Raw genomic sequence first — 13,184 nt, 5'->3', positions numbered from 1 at the left:
TATCGAAACACCTACTGTAAAAGTGCACTTTTACAAAATCTGCCTTCAAATTTCTACTGAAACCATAACAACACCTTCATATAGTTTTTTTTATTGTCAGGTTTCATATTCAAAAATCCATCCTGCATGGGAGCTCTGACTGAGGCTCAGTCAGATTTGAATCCCTCTCTCTGTCTCCGTGGTGACCTGCCATGTTTTGTGCAGACTGTACACAGTATTGAAAATCAGTAGTCGAGGCCAAATCAGGGTTATAATCTGGATTTTAAATGTGTAGTCTGTTAGCAAAAAGTAGACAAAACCAGAGACTTTTGACATTCAGTCTGATTGATTTCAGCTCAAAACAAGAGTCAGATAGCACGGTCATGTGCAAACTGCGACTGGATCAGCTGTACAAGCCTAAAGCTGGGAAGTGTATGAACCAGCACTATTCAAATCAGCCATTAATCCTGCCTGGTGGTGACCTGGCATTAAATCAGTGTAACAAGAATATAAAGCAGGACGTTCCACCTGAGGTTTCAGTGACCGCTGCAATAACTTCTTAAATTCAGCATGCTGCAGTAATGAAGTTATCACCTCTGACCTTCAGTTGTCACATCTGCTCATATCATGTTCATCAAGTCACACGTCATGGCACATTGGTGCCACACAGCCAATCATTATCAGTCATTTTCCATTCACAGTATTTACCCTCCAGGCTCTGAGGCACTGTTTTCAAGGGTTTTCGAGGTGCAACCTGCTACGCTGTGGATGAATAAAGACAGATGAGATTAATCTAGTCATGATTCGGCTGTTATGAAACAGCTTAAGAGTATTAAGATTACACACAAAACCGACACAGAAACACACAACTTCAAGAAAAGCAATAGTTGCGGTTTAAGGGACAAAACTCTGCATTGTGTCTGTCAACACACTTTTGAATTTAATTTTTTGTTGGGTTAAAAATCAGAGTGAAACAAAGAAGGCATGTGCCACTCAATGCAGTGAAGAAAAAATTGAATAATGCAAATAACCAAAAACAAAACCAGAAAATTAAACAGCAAATATGTTGATAATGTGAAAACCAGTGAATAAAATGCAGTGGACTGGCTCAGTATCAAAGAACAGTTATACAACATTAAATAACATTACAGCAACTGTTAATGTTCTTGGGATGAAATCTGGGAAACACTTATCTTCTTCCCACCACTGAGATATGCACTTAGCATGTACTGTCTTCATACTTTTAATACTTTTTATTATTTATTCTATTATTTGGTTCTCTGCCATGTATTCTTTTGAAGCACATTGTTAAGCACATTGAATGACCTCCCTGTATGATAATGTGCTATACAAATAAATTTGCCTTGCCTTTTTATTTGGCCCACAGGGGATGCCTAAAGTTATTTAACTGATTAAAGTAAAGCTTTACTGTAACCAGCAGTTCAGAGTAGAAAAAGCAACATACAGTGTGACTTCTTGAAAAGAACGGGAAAACCAGAGAGGAGTCACATGAAATGACACAGCTTTAAACAAGTGATAAAAATTTAGCAACAACATGCACACACTGCAAAGAATCCTTCCGCACACAAATCTAATTTTCTGACCTTAAACCAGTCATACACGGTGATGAATTAAGCCATCTGCACTAAGACACTGTTTTGCCCTTTGTAATAATACTCTCCTCTGGGTCACACCTGATTGGATCACAGATCTGACCGCCTGCCATTAAAAAAATCGCTCAACTCTCTCTTGTCCTAAAAATCACCCTGTATTACTGATTTACTGTAGTAATGATAAAAAATTGAGGTGTGTACTATTACTATGAGCTTATTGGCAAGGTTTTTCTCTCAGTTAAGAGAACTCAGTAATAGGAGGGCCTTCCTCTTCTCTCCCTGGATTAAACTCTTTGCTACTCCAGACAGAAATAGCATAAACAAGCAATAGTGCATGACATAAATTTAATTTAACACTTGGACTGTATATGTGCAGTCCTCGTGTCTATGAAAGTGTCATTTTTTAGCAAAAACCAGTATGGATAATCTAAATATTTATGCCCTTTTTGTCCTCTCTGAGGGCGAGGCATATAAAATCATTACAGTAATGATCTGATCAGTTAATGTCTAAATATAGTAGATATACCTCCTTGTCCATGTAAGAAACACAGAACCAAATACTTCATTATGATCCATCTGAAATCCTGATTTAAGGATCGATATGTAATCACGACAAGTCTGATTTGTGAAGCATGTTTACCCTTGCGTGTTTGGACCATAGGGGGTGGAGGACTCTGTGATGACCAGCTCATTGGTTGATCAGCTGACTAACTCCTGAGCAGAACCAGTAGCGTGCTGCACACAGGGAGCAAGAGTGTGCTGAGGGCCGGGCTGTGCTTGTATGTTTGCCCTTTCAGTGTTTCCTGGTTGGTCTGGTCGGAGGTGGGGGGGCTCTGGGGTGCAGGCACAGTGCTGGGTGGGAGGGTGGTGCGGCTGGCACACATGTCGTACAGGTTTCCAGAAAACTGCGTCTTCCGGGACTCTTGTCTTAGAGACTCCCAGACGGCTGCTGGCTCTCCGGGACATCCGACCAGAGCTGAGTTAGCACACACATGGAACGCATTCCAGGACCTTCAAGGAACCGGGACAGGAAGAGATGTCAGTGTAAAGTGTAGTAATATAGTGGCTGCAATGCATCTTTCTCCAAGAAAGCATGTGGAAAGAAAACTACAATAATACAGCGATGAGATTATATACAGTTAACACCTGAGCAGAGGTTGAAGAGTAATTGGTTCAGTGGTTTAACCCTTCATGTTGCTGCAGTGATGTACTGCAGGACCCTGTGGGATGTGGTTGCAGGTGCAACAGAGCACACCTCTGACTACATCCAACAGAAACAGACTTGGGAGAGGGCAGCGAAATAATATGATGTTAAAGTGCTCTTTAAAGTAAGGTATTTAAAGATACAGGTTGCATTTGGGGGGAGTAAACATGGTGCAGGTACTGTGACAGAATTGCAACAGAAGGAAAGCTTGTGTAATTGCATCATTTTTTTTTTTTAGTGGAGAAGAGAAGATGTGTTCTCTGCAAACAGTTGAGCTGCTGCATGTGAACATGACGCTGATGAGACCGAAGAGTCTGAACCGAAACAGTAACGTTGCAGGCCAGAAACCCCTGTGGACATCTCAGGGTCACTCGGGGATATGATTCACTGTAGGTTTGTCACTACGAGCGCACATTAACATCCAGTGTGGATATAACAAGGCTGAGAGTTTACAGCTATGCAAGAGCTCTGTGAGGTTGAGCTAAATACTAACATGCTCACAGTGACAATGCTAACAGGGTGATGTTGTAGCAGGTATAACATTTAACATTTGCACCATCCTTAGTTTAGTGTGTTAGCATGTTAGCATTTGCTAATTGCACGAATCGGAAAAATACAGTTGAGGCTGATGGGAATGTGATTAGTTTTGCATGTGTTCAGTCATAAGAATTTCAACCATCCACTAAAAGCCAAAAAATGTCCAACTCACAGTGGATCTACAGGAAAGGTCAGAGGATCACCAGAACGAGTAGAATCCATCCTCTGGTGACCAACGGTTGTCGAGATAATTCAGTCTGGACCAAAGTGGTGGACTGACAAACAGACCGACAAGGACTGGCACTGTGTTATTGCCACATTGCTAACGCTAATAACACAAGAATTACGAAATAGAGCCGCTTTAAGGATTACAACTTTAACAATTTGAAACAAGTTGTATCAGACAAGGTGTGACTGGGTGGTTACCACAGTGGTAGACAGACACACACACACACACAAACACACACACACACACACACACACACACACACACACACACACACACACACACACACACACACACACACCTACCTGCAGATTGCATCAATGTCCTGTGTGCTCTGGTCTTTTTGTGTTTCCACCAAACTGTCCCCAAGCGTGAGTAAACACTGAGCAAAACTCTTGTAGATGGAGCCACATGAAACAGGAACTGCAGCTCCGAAAGACGCGGGGACCAAGCCTGGTGGGGAGGAAAAGACAAGAGAAAACTATGTTTGAACACCACATCCACATAGTTTTATCAGAACTTGTATAAATAAGTGAATATTTATATGAGGACTCTGTAAACACAGTATGTGTTTATTTAAACATTGGGGATGAGAGAGAGAGAGAAATAAAATCACTTCAATCTTGTAGAGTGAAACACAATGTTTATGGCATGATCCATCCGGTGCTTAGTCGGATCAAACAAATACAGAAATATGTTGTATTCCATTCATCTGGAGGGATTATACATCCTCAAAGCCAAATTCAGTGTAGGACCTCAAAACCATGTGTGAGCTCGTCTGAGTGCATAGATCAGCTCATACATAACACATTCCTCTGAAATTGGTTTTTAGTTTTCACTGAATAGATCCTGAAAAGCTGAGATGTAAGGTTTGACTGGAATATTTAAACACTGATTTGAAAAAGAGGATTTCTGATGAAAGTAGGTTTGAGTGAGATTTCCCCCTGTGCATTGGGCCCATACAGTTGCTTTGTTGTCTCTGGAAAATGACAGTTGTCAGCAGCCTTGGTTAAGCTGCTCCAGGATCAAAAGTGCACTAAATGTCCAAAGTATGTGGACACCTGAATATATGTGACTGTTAAACACCTCAAATCATGGACATTAATCTTAATTGTTATATGTCAAGATGATATTGGTATGTGATGTTTGGATTTTGGTTACCCAACAACACAACATCAAACCAACAAAATATCAACGTGAGCCGTCGTCAGTAGTCTACATCAAATTTCTCTTGGTATTAGAGAATGACGATGAAATTTGGTCACCCGATGTCACAATCTACCTTCAACCAATATCAACATCTAATGACGGTGGCCAGCTGCGTGCCTGCAGGGTGGTTTGTGTTCAAGTTCATCCCCAACGACTTGGATGAGGTTGAGGTCAGGGCTCTGTGCAGGCTGGATGAGTCGGATGTTCATCCACCACAAACTGGGAAAACTACTTCTTCATGGACCTTGTTTATGGCGCTGTCACGTTGAAACAGGAAATGGTGTTCTCTGAATCCTAAAGATTTGCTGGGACGTTTTGACCCAACAGAGATATTCATCAGGCACTGGCACTGTGAACTGGCACACACTGGGAGCTATCAGTGCAATGTGCTGATCTTTTATCTGACTTCTGCCCTTAATTTGTATTTTGATCCAGCACCCAAAAGATTTTTGGATGTGCACAATCTAAAGCTGTTGCCATGAGGTTGAAAGCACACTATTTTCAGAGACATCTCTATATTGCAGCATTAATATTTCCCTCAATTTGAACTAAAAACAGGCCCAAAACCAAAAGGGGACAGGGGATGAGTCCACATACTTTTTGCCACATTGTAGAAACAAGAGGGTAGCCTTTGCATCAACTCTCAGAATAAACTTTACTGTGATCATCTTTACAGTTCATGGTCTTTATGTCTTACTCTTTGAAATGAATAATCATGCATGCACGTTGTCACTGTCAGTGTTATTTAATTGTTTTAGTCCTGCTGTATTTGCCTACTAATATTTGTATTTGTATTGTACAATGACTTTTAATTTATTGTTTATCCTACTGGCATTTATTTCATTATGATATGATTGCCTGCAAAATGGTTGGTTATTCTGATTGTAAAATTTCAATGTAGTGTTTTTTTTCCTATCTAGAGTGTTATCTTCCTCCTACAACCCTCAAAAATGATAGCACAATTCACACCCAAATACATGATGTTGTACAACCAACACACACAGAAGGAGAGAGAGCGAGAGAGAGAGAGAAAGAGAGAGAGAGAGAGAGAGACAATCCGAACATGAGGGGACAGTGAGCATTTCATTAAGGTAAGTGCATTTATAAAACCTTTGTCTCCTCGGTTTCACAATAAGCTGAGTGAAATATCTTTTATCAGTCCTGTTAACTACCTTGGACTTGGACAAACCCACTGAAATTCCTCTGATCAACCTGAGTTCCTACCTGAAGTCAGGCTGAAAAAAAGACATGCTTTATGAGAAAACAGTGTTAAAAATGAGACAGGCAAAGCAAACTTTATCTAGCACTATCAAACTTTTCCCACAAGATTTAAATGCACATACTCTCTCTCTCTCACACACACACACACACGCAACACAGTCAGACAATAAAGGGAGAGTAAAAAGACATCCTTACCGAGACAGAGAGCGATGGGCAGCAGCATAGTTGCGGTGCCCGGACGGGACTTCATCATTTGGCTCAGCAGAGTCCCGTGGAGCTGAGTCCCACCTCTGAATCAAAGTCTCTGATGTGAAGCTCCTGCTGGCTGTGAATCCAAAGAGTATAAAGTTGTGCTTTAGAATGTGATGTGTCCTGCCATCCGCAGGGAATTCATCAGATTGCAAAAGTACAGCAATGCACAGAGGCACAACCCGGCTGGATTAACAGTGAAAGGGACCGATGCATTGCAGAGAGTAAGAGGATGTTGTGTGCGTGTGTGTGTGTGTGTGTGTGTGTGTGTGTGTGTGTGTGTGTATGTGTGTGTGTGTGCGTGTGTATGCATGTACACTGGGGAGGGGCACAAGGCGAGAGGCATAGAGAGCTTGGATGCAGCAGACCAATGACAACATCACAACACAGCACACTGGATTAGAACGATCTCATTTCCGGTCTTTGGTATTTAGAACATTTATTTGAAAAATGTAATAAAATACATACAGTATGATGGTGATCGTGCACTCAACGCACTCAGGAACCATCTCTGCCTCGTTCACACACATCTATCTGCTGCACAAACCTGGTTTTACTGTTGAACAAGAGGTTTTCCACTAATGTCAGTAGAAGGAAACATTAGCATAGGTGTCAGGAGGATTCTTTTTCATGTGGACAGATGGATGGCGTCCCAGTGAGGATAAGACAATCCATCCCACCTGGGAGTCCAGCGTAGATGCAGAGCACCCTCTGAGAATAGCAGCAGCCCATGTGAGAATCATCTAAAGCTATGTGGGTCATGTGAGAGTAAAAATTAGATGCACACTGTTTAAAGATGGGTGACTGTAAAGCATCTACCTTATTCCCCACTTTCCTTACTTGATCGCCTTTCTTACATCCCCATCCTCGCCCTCTCAGCCTCCAAATCCTCTGCTACGCCCCCCAGATGGCTCACACTACGTGCATTAGTATAAGTCCTGGTTCACATCTGTATACTGACACAGGAGGAATGGTAACCCATTGTTAATCTGCAGCTTAAAACAACCATTAACTGCAGAATAATCTGTCTGTCAGAGGCTGCTGCCATGAATCAATACGTCATGGGAGCTACTTTGGCAGCATTTCAAACCATGAGTCTTCCTGAAAACATCTGTATTAGCTCAGCAAATGTGGGTGGTTGTTTGTTTTTGTTTTTGTTTTGTTTGTTTGTTTGTTTTGTTTAATGTTCTCACCTTGCAGATTTGCTCAGAAACAATCAAGCTGGATGTAAGACATGTTTCCAAAATGTTGTGGAGGCTGTTACAGCAGGAAAATAATCAATCACATATGGATGTAATGTTCAAGTGTCCACATACTTTTTGACCATGTAGTAAGTGAGTATTGTGAATCATTACGCTACCATGTTGTCTTTGTCGCACAGCCTTAAAAAGCCATCAAAATGTCCTGTAATAATGAATGGTGTTATCTTAGACTCCAAGTCACTATACAATGTTTTTACTGCAGCTGAAGCATTGAACTTTGTCAGGTGTGTGTCAGAGAGTCTTCCTGCTAACTACCATCCCAAACCAGTGCAGTGCTGCACTCATCAATCTCCTCCCAGCAACATCCCTGCTGACCAGTGGCTTTCTTACCTGGTGGTTTCATTGCACAAGAAGCTCAAAGTAGGATATGTTTTGACCCTTGACTTTTCCACCTCACTGTGCTCTTGTGAACCCCAGGTTCTGTTAAGCCCAGACGTATGACTTTCCGTCAGTCAAGTTTTTCTTCTCAAAAAAGTGGTATCATCTGCAGAAACAATTGTATTTATTATTAGACAGTTTATTATCGGTTTGTTATTCCAAATCAGGTTGTAGGGACATACTGGGTGAGTAAAGATCACTCAAATGCATCTCCATACAGTTTCAGGGATTCTGCAACCAACAGCTATCTGTGGACTATGAAAGCACTCACCCCGTGTGTTTCATAGGTGGCTATAAATGCTCTCATGGAAAACAAAGGTGCTCCGCCTGGGTCACAGTGGCTACAATGAATTTCCAATAGTAACCAATTTTAATGGCCAAAACCAAACACCCACAGAAAGCCTAATGCACCTCTCAGCTGTATGCTCAGTTTACTGCAAACACGTTGACAATTTAAAGCTTCCATCTTAAATGCAGTGTATGCAGTAGCACCAGGACATGCGGGAAAAGACAGAGAAAATTCTCTATTCTCTATTGTTTGAAATCTTTTGGAGCTAATACCCTAACAGTACTGTTTTTTCCCACGCCTTACTTTGCAAAGCATAAATATATTTTCACTATTTATTTAATTTAACAAAAACCTTAACATTTGCTTTATTGTTAAATGTTGCCTAAACACAAGCAGCTGGCACAAGAACTCTACCTCAATAAAATACTGGCACTGCAACTGGCAAAGATTTTGATTTAAATCAGCAAATATTTGACCACAGAATAAGTAAAGCTATCTGAAATTTGATCCAAAATACCAACCAAGTACCATGACAGATTGAGAGTGTGAAGATCTCCACAGCAGAGAAGCACTCCGAAGGATCTATGGACAGATTAAATTGCAAAAGGCACATGACGTGTGTTACATAGAGAAAAATATTGCAGTGTTTCTTGTTCAATATTTTCAGAACATATGGACCAATTTAAAAGCAAACATGTCAATTTTCATGTCAACCAGAATATTGTTATGAAAACACAATGAATAATAAGCCCTAATGAGATTTGAGATAACAGTAACGTTTTTTCTACAGGCACATATCCAGATTTTTGCTGTTTTTTACACTGTATTTCAAGATCATAGATTGCTTACATTGTTTCACTTATTTCACATGACATTATTAAAAATGAGATAATCTGACATGAGAAGCTGCTGTTTGGCCTGAATGTAAAGATGGCTGTGGCAAATGGCAGCAGCCATAGAAAAGGAAGATGGAGTTGTGTAAGTTTGATTGACAGTCCTGGATTAAGGCATTATGCAACACTGTTGGGAGTAAAAAAAATAAATCCAGATGAGATTAGGATCTGGATCCTCGCTCTCTCCAATGCTGTCTATCCTTCCATTCATCCGCCTCTCCCTCTTTCTCTGTTTCATGTAACACATTTTCATGATTGGTGTTTAAAATGACATATTTTAAGTGTGAGTTGAGGAACTGTGTTACACATTTAGATTCTCATTATGACATTCAACATTTTATATGAGTAACAATTCAACAAGTTACGATCAAAGATGCCAACAAACACGGACAGACAGATAAAGTAAATTAGGCCATATAGACCGGAGCTGGAGCTCAGCTCTTCAAGCTTTTATCTCACTGCCATCTAGAGGGGGAAAATCATGCTGCAACATGTGACTGTGCACTCTGCCAATTGAAACACACATTTTACCACTTGTTGTTTCTACTGAGAGTCAAATCTTATCCCTTATGCTGTACTGTGTGGGGACACACTCTGAAACCGTAGAGCTGAAATGAGTGGACAAGATGATCAGCAGATGATGAAGCCATTATTTTTTTAATCAATTATTTTAAGTGATTGATGAATTAAAACCTAATCACTTGCTGGTTTCTCAAATTTGAGAAAAAAAACCCACGACTAATGTTTTTCAAGCGTTGATAAGCCTACCCAAACACATTATTTTAGCCTCTGAAATAATGTCCACTTTCTTAATTAATTTTGTACATGGTATGGTTTAAATGATGAATTAATTAATCTGACAGAGTAATCACTGCATAAATCCATAATACAGCTAACCCATAATTACAATCCATCCTGAAACCTAAACAGGGACCTCTGGGCTTCATTGGTTTCCTGATACTTTTGTTGTGCCTCACCAAAATCCAAATATACAACTAATTTTTCAAAAACGATTAAAAAAAAAACCAAACAGATGAAATGACAGGTTGTACACTTCATGTTTTCCGACTTCTTAAGATGGCGCTTTAGGCACCAGCTCATGTCAAACGTCACTGAACAGGTGTGTAAAACAGCACATCGACATTGAGATTTGATGTTTGAGTTCATGTTCCATTCACAAGTCTTCATGATTGAGGATTTAATGTGATACAAACTTTATTACTTTTCCACAACTCAACACAGGTGAAAAAGTGCTCCTACTACTTGACAATAGAACTTATTGGAAGTACTAGAAATTGTAATTTTTATCTCATCTTTCCTTGAAAGAGTCCAAATAAAACCATTCACTGCAGCCCAGTGAGTTTTTATCCCCATGGGATGAGCCAAACCTACCTTAACTCCAAGGTAAAACCAATAAGAAATATACCAGGATCCTCTGACATAGTCTGTTTCTGTTTTGTTACTGTGACACTAGACAAAGTCAGCACACGTTTGTTGTGTTGAGAAATTACTCAGTGTGAATCGGCACTATTTCAAAATGAAATTTACTTCAAGATGAGAGCAGAGGAGAGCTGTCAGACCAAGTTCAAAAATCTGAAATGTGTGTATCATCCTGTGCATAAAACAGTCATGAACAGGACAGAGAGATGCAGCCACTAAACTTCAGTCTGAGGAAAACAAAATGATCATAAACAGGCACATAAATTCAATGTCTCACAGAACCACCTTGGAGACTGACATACATATTCAAGTTGCATAAAGTATCATGAAAATGAATTTTCTATGTACTTCTCCTAAGATTTCCTAAGGAAAAATAAAACAGTAAAAAACTTAATGCATGTCTTCAAGAAACATACTTTAATAAGATTTCATCTTTTGAGTGCCCTTTCAAGTTTTAAGGAATTCTCTAAAGTCTTTTTTCTGTCACGCAAATGTTTTTAGCAACAACTTTACCTTTGAAGGCAACTCGGATGAAGTCATGGTAGAGTTTTATGTCACTGACTAACACCAGCAGTGTGCGAGGAATAGTGTTTTGGTTACACAAAATCCAATGGATACTTCAGCTTGGTGTACTTTACATCACCCCTGCAACCTATTGTGAGCGGTTTCTTGCACCAACCTCCTAGTTTCAGTTCAAAAGTAAGGAAATAAAAACTTCAAACGTCAGAGAAATCTGAAGGAGAAAAACTTTATATGCAACTAAGCAGCTTTTAGCATCAGTCCGCTTATAAATATGTAAGCCCGCCTAACCTGTAAGTCTGTGCAGACCACGAGTCCCGGTTGAAAAACTGAATTATGTATTATTGACCTTTGTTGGGCTGCAGGCCAATAGTGGACTGTGCACGTTTGTATGTGATTAGCAATGAGGTTATTACTATCAGCTACATAAACTAGGCAGCCAACTTGTTTACATCAGGCCTACGAAAAATCAGCTCTACTTTTCGAAAATAAATTGTCATCGCTCGTAGGTCTATACAAAATAGGGCTGGATCTGCTGTCTTCAAACCCTTCGGTGTCATCTCCGTTTGTCTGAGTCTCTGTAACGGGTCGTCTCCGGTGATGTTCATCCATCAGATTTTCTTCCGGACGCTGAAAGCCACCGAGTTTCCGTACAGCAGCCTATCCCGCTCCCGCACCTCCTCCTGCAGCTTGGCCTCGGCGACCCGCAGCTGGCGGATGGTCGCCTTCATCTCCTTCATCTTCACCTCCATCAGGGCGATGATGTCCCGCTGCTCGTTCAGTTTTCGCAGCAGCTCGGCAGACGTGGTACCAGTGGTCAGCGAGTACGAGTGGTCCAGCGGGCTGCTGGTCACACTGACGTACTGTACGGGTAGCTGGTGCAAGGCGGACGCGGCTTCGACCGACGAGTCGTCGGCGGTGAGCTCGTCCGCACTGCCGACAGGTGCTGTGTAACAAGTCCCCTCTGACTGGGCGGGCAGCCGCGCCGTGCCCAGGTACTCCCCGTTTTGGCCTATCTGAACCACGGTGATGCTGTCGTCGCTCGCCTCACCGCCAGCATTGCCCTCGGCTCCTTCCGCCGTGCTGCCCAGGACGCTGGTGAGGACAATCCCGGAGGTCGCTGCGGCGGCGGGGGCAGGAACCCCCGCGGACACTTTCCTGCCTCTGCCCCGCCGACTCCTGCGCTCGTTGACCCCACGCAAAGGGAAAAGGGACGGTACTCGGATGCTGTAGGTTTTCCTCCCGCCGGCGAAATGCACGCTGCAGACTCGGTGCCCTGTGGTCGGCTGGAAGGTGCTGAAGCAGCCGCTGACCCCGGCCCGGGAGATGTTCCTCAGCCACAGCTCCCTCAGCGCGGTGTCCTTAGGAAACGTGTAGAAGCGCAGGTCGCGGTCCCGGTGCGAGTTGTTATAGCAGCCAGGTACACAGCAGGTAAACCCGGGCATGTTTGCCTCAGCGCCGAGGGTTAAGACGCAGTCTCGGAGTGAAGCCTGGGTTATTTTATTGTTGTTTCTTTATTCTGTGCGTTGTTATCAAGCTCCGCGGCCTGCAAGCGGAACTACACGTCCCACAACGCTAACAACTTCCTGTTTATTTTCTACCAAAAACTGAGCCGATGCGCTCCGTACGACGACTGAATCCACTCGAACTTATCTGGCTTCTGAGCAGACGAAGCATGCACCGATACTAACTTCCAGGCTGGTGTTTTATTTTCGGAGGTAAATGTTTGGTTTTGTTCTTCGCGGTGTTATCAGGCCAACCGACGTCCACTGAGAACTAAAAGTACCATAAGCCCTTGCGCTTCCTGTCCAGGTCCGTTAGCACTCTAGCGCCCCTTCTGGTCAGAGTGTGGAAACACGACAGCGAGAGGCACTAATCTTTTCATTTAGTCATTATCCATGGTGGAGGTTGTATTCTGATCCTTCACTTGAACTACTAAGTAAAACTACCAATGCCACACTGGGAAAACCCATCCCATCAAACGATACTGCAGTAAAAGTATACAAGCACTAAAAATGTACAAAAAGCATCAAACATAAAAGTAGCTACTCAATGCAGTAAAAAAAATATCTTGTGATTAATAATCTGTTATATGTAATATTATTAGATTATTACTCATGCAATAATGCTACAACAGTAAACTGTATTAAAGGTTTTTCAGGTTC

General features: G+C 41.8%; 2 protein-coding genes across 2 annotated transcripts; both read right to left on the bottom strand.

Annotated features, from left to right (window-relative positions):
• Positions 1-1,425: 1,425 nt before the first annotated feature.
• On the bottom strand, positions 1,426-6,226 carry LOC111221793 (neuritin-like protein). The gene is made up of 3 exons (XM_022745359.1): positions 6,185-6,226; positions 3,865-4,012; positions 1,426-2,603 (listed from the first exon to the last, which is right to left on the bottom strand). The coding sequence occupies exons 1-3, from the start codon at positions 6,210-6,212 to the stop codon at positions 2,300-2,302; spliced, it is 480 nt and encodes a 159-aa protein (XP_022601080.1). The 5' UTR covers positions 6,213-6,226; the 3' UTR covers positions 1,426-2,299.
• Positions 6,227-10,216: 3,990 nt separating this feature from the next.
• thap11 (THAP domain containing 11) lies at positions 10,217-12,782 on the bottom strand. Its single transcript, XM_022746130.1, has one exon. The coding sequence runs from the start codon at positions 12,462-12,464 to the stop codon at positions 11,631-11,633; it is 834 nt and encodes a 277-aa protein (XP_022601851.1). The 5' UTR covers positions 12,465-12,782; the 3' UTR covers positions 10,217-11,630.
• Positions 12,783-13,184: the final 402 nt, after the last annotated feature.

Source organism: Seriola dumerili, unplaced genomic scaffold (genome assembly GCF_002260705.1).
Source record: "Seriola dumerili isolate Sdu_G_001 unplaced genomic scaffold, Sdu_1.0 BDQW01000003.1, whole genome shotgun sequence".
Classification (NCBI taxonomy): domain Eukaryota; kingdom Metazoa; phylum Chordata; class Actinopteri; order Carangiformes; family Carangidae; genus Seriola; species Seriola dumerili.
Note: the sequence above shows the minus strand (reverse complement) of the source record. Positions and strands in the feature narration are given on the sequence as shown.

Coding starts and splice junctions, on each gene's coding strand:
- LOC111221793 (XM_022745359.1), bottom strand. CDS start 6,212: ATGCTGCTGCCCATCGCTCTCTGTCTCG. Junction 4,013..6,184: donor GCCCATCGCTCTCTGTCTCG/GTAAGGATGTCT, acceptor CCTCCCCACCAG/GCTTGGTCCCCGCGTCTTTC. Junction 2,604..3,864: donor GACATTGATGCAATCTGCAG/GTAGGTGTGTGT, acceptor GGTTCCTTGAAG/GTCCTGGAATGCGTTCCATG.
- thap11 (XM_022746130.1), bottom strand. CDS start 12,464: ATGCCCGGGTTTACCTGCTGTGTACCTGGCTGCTATAACAACTCGCAC.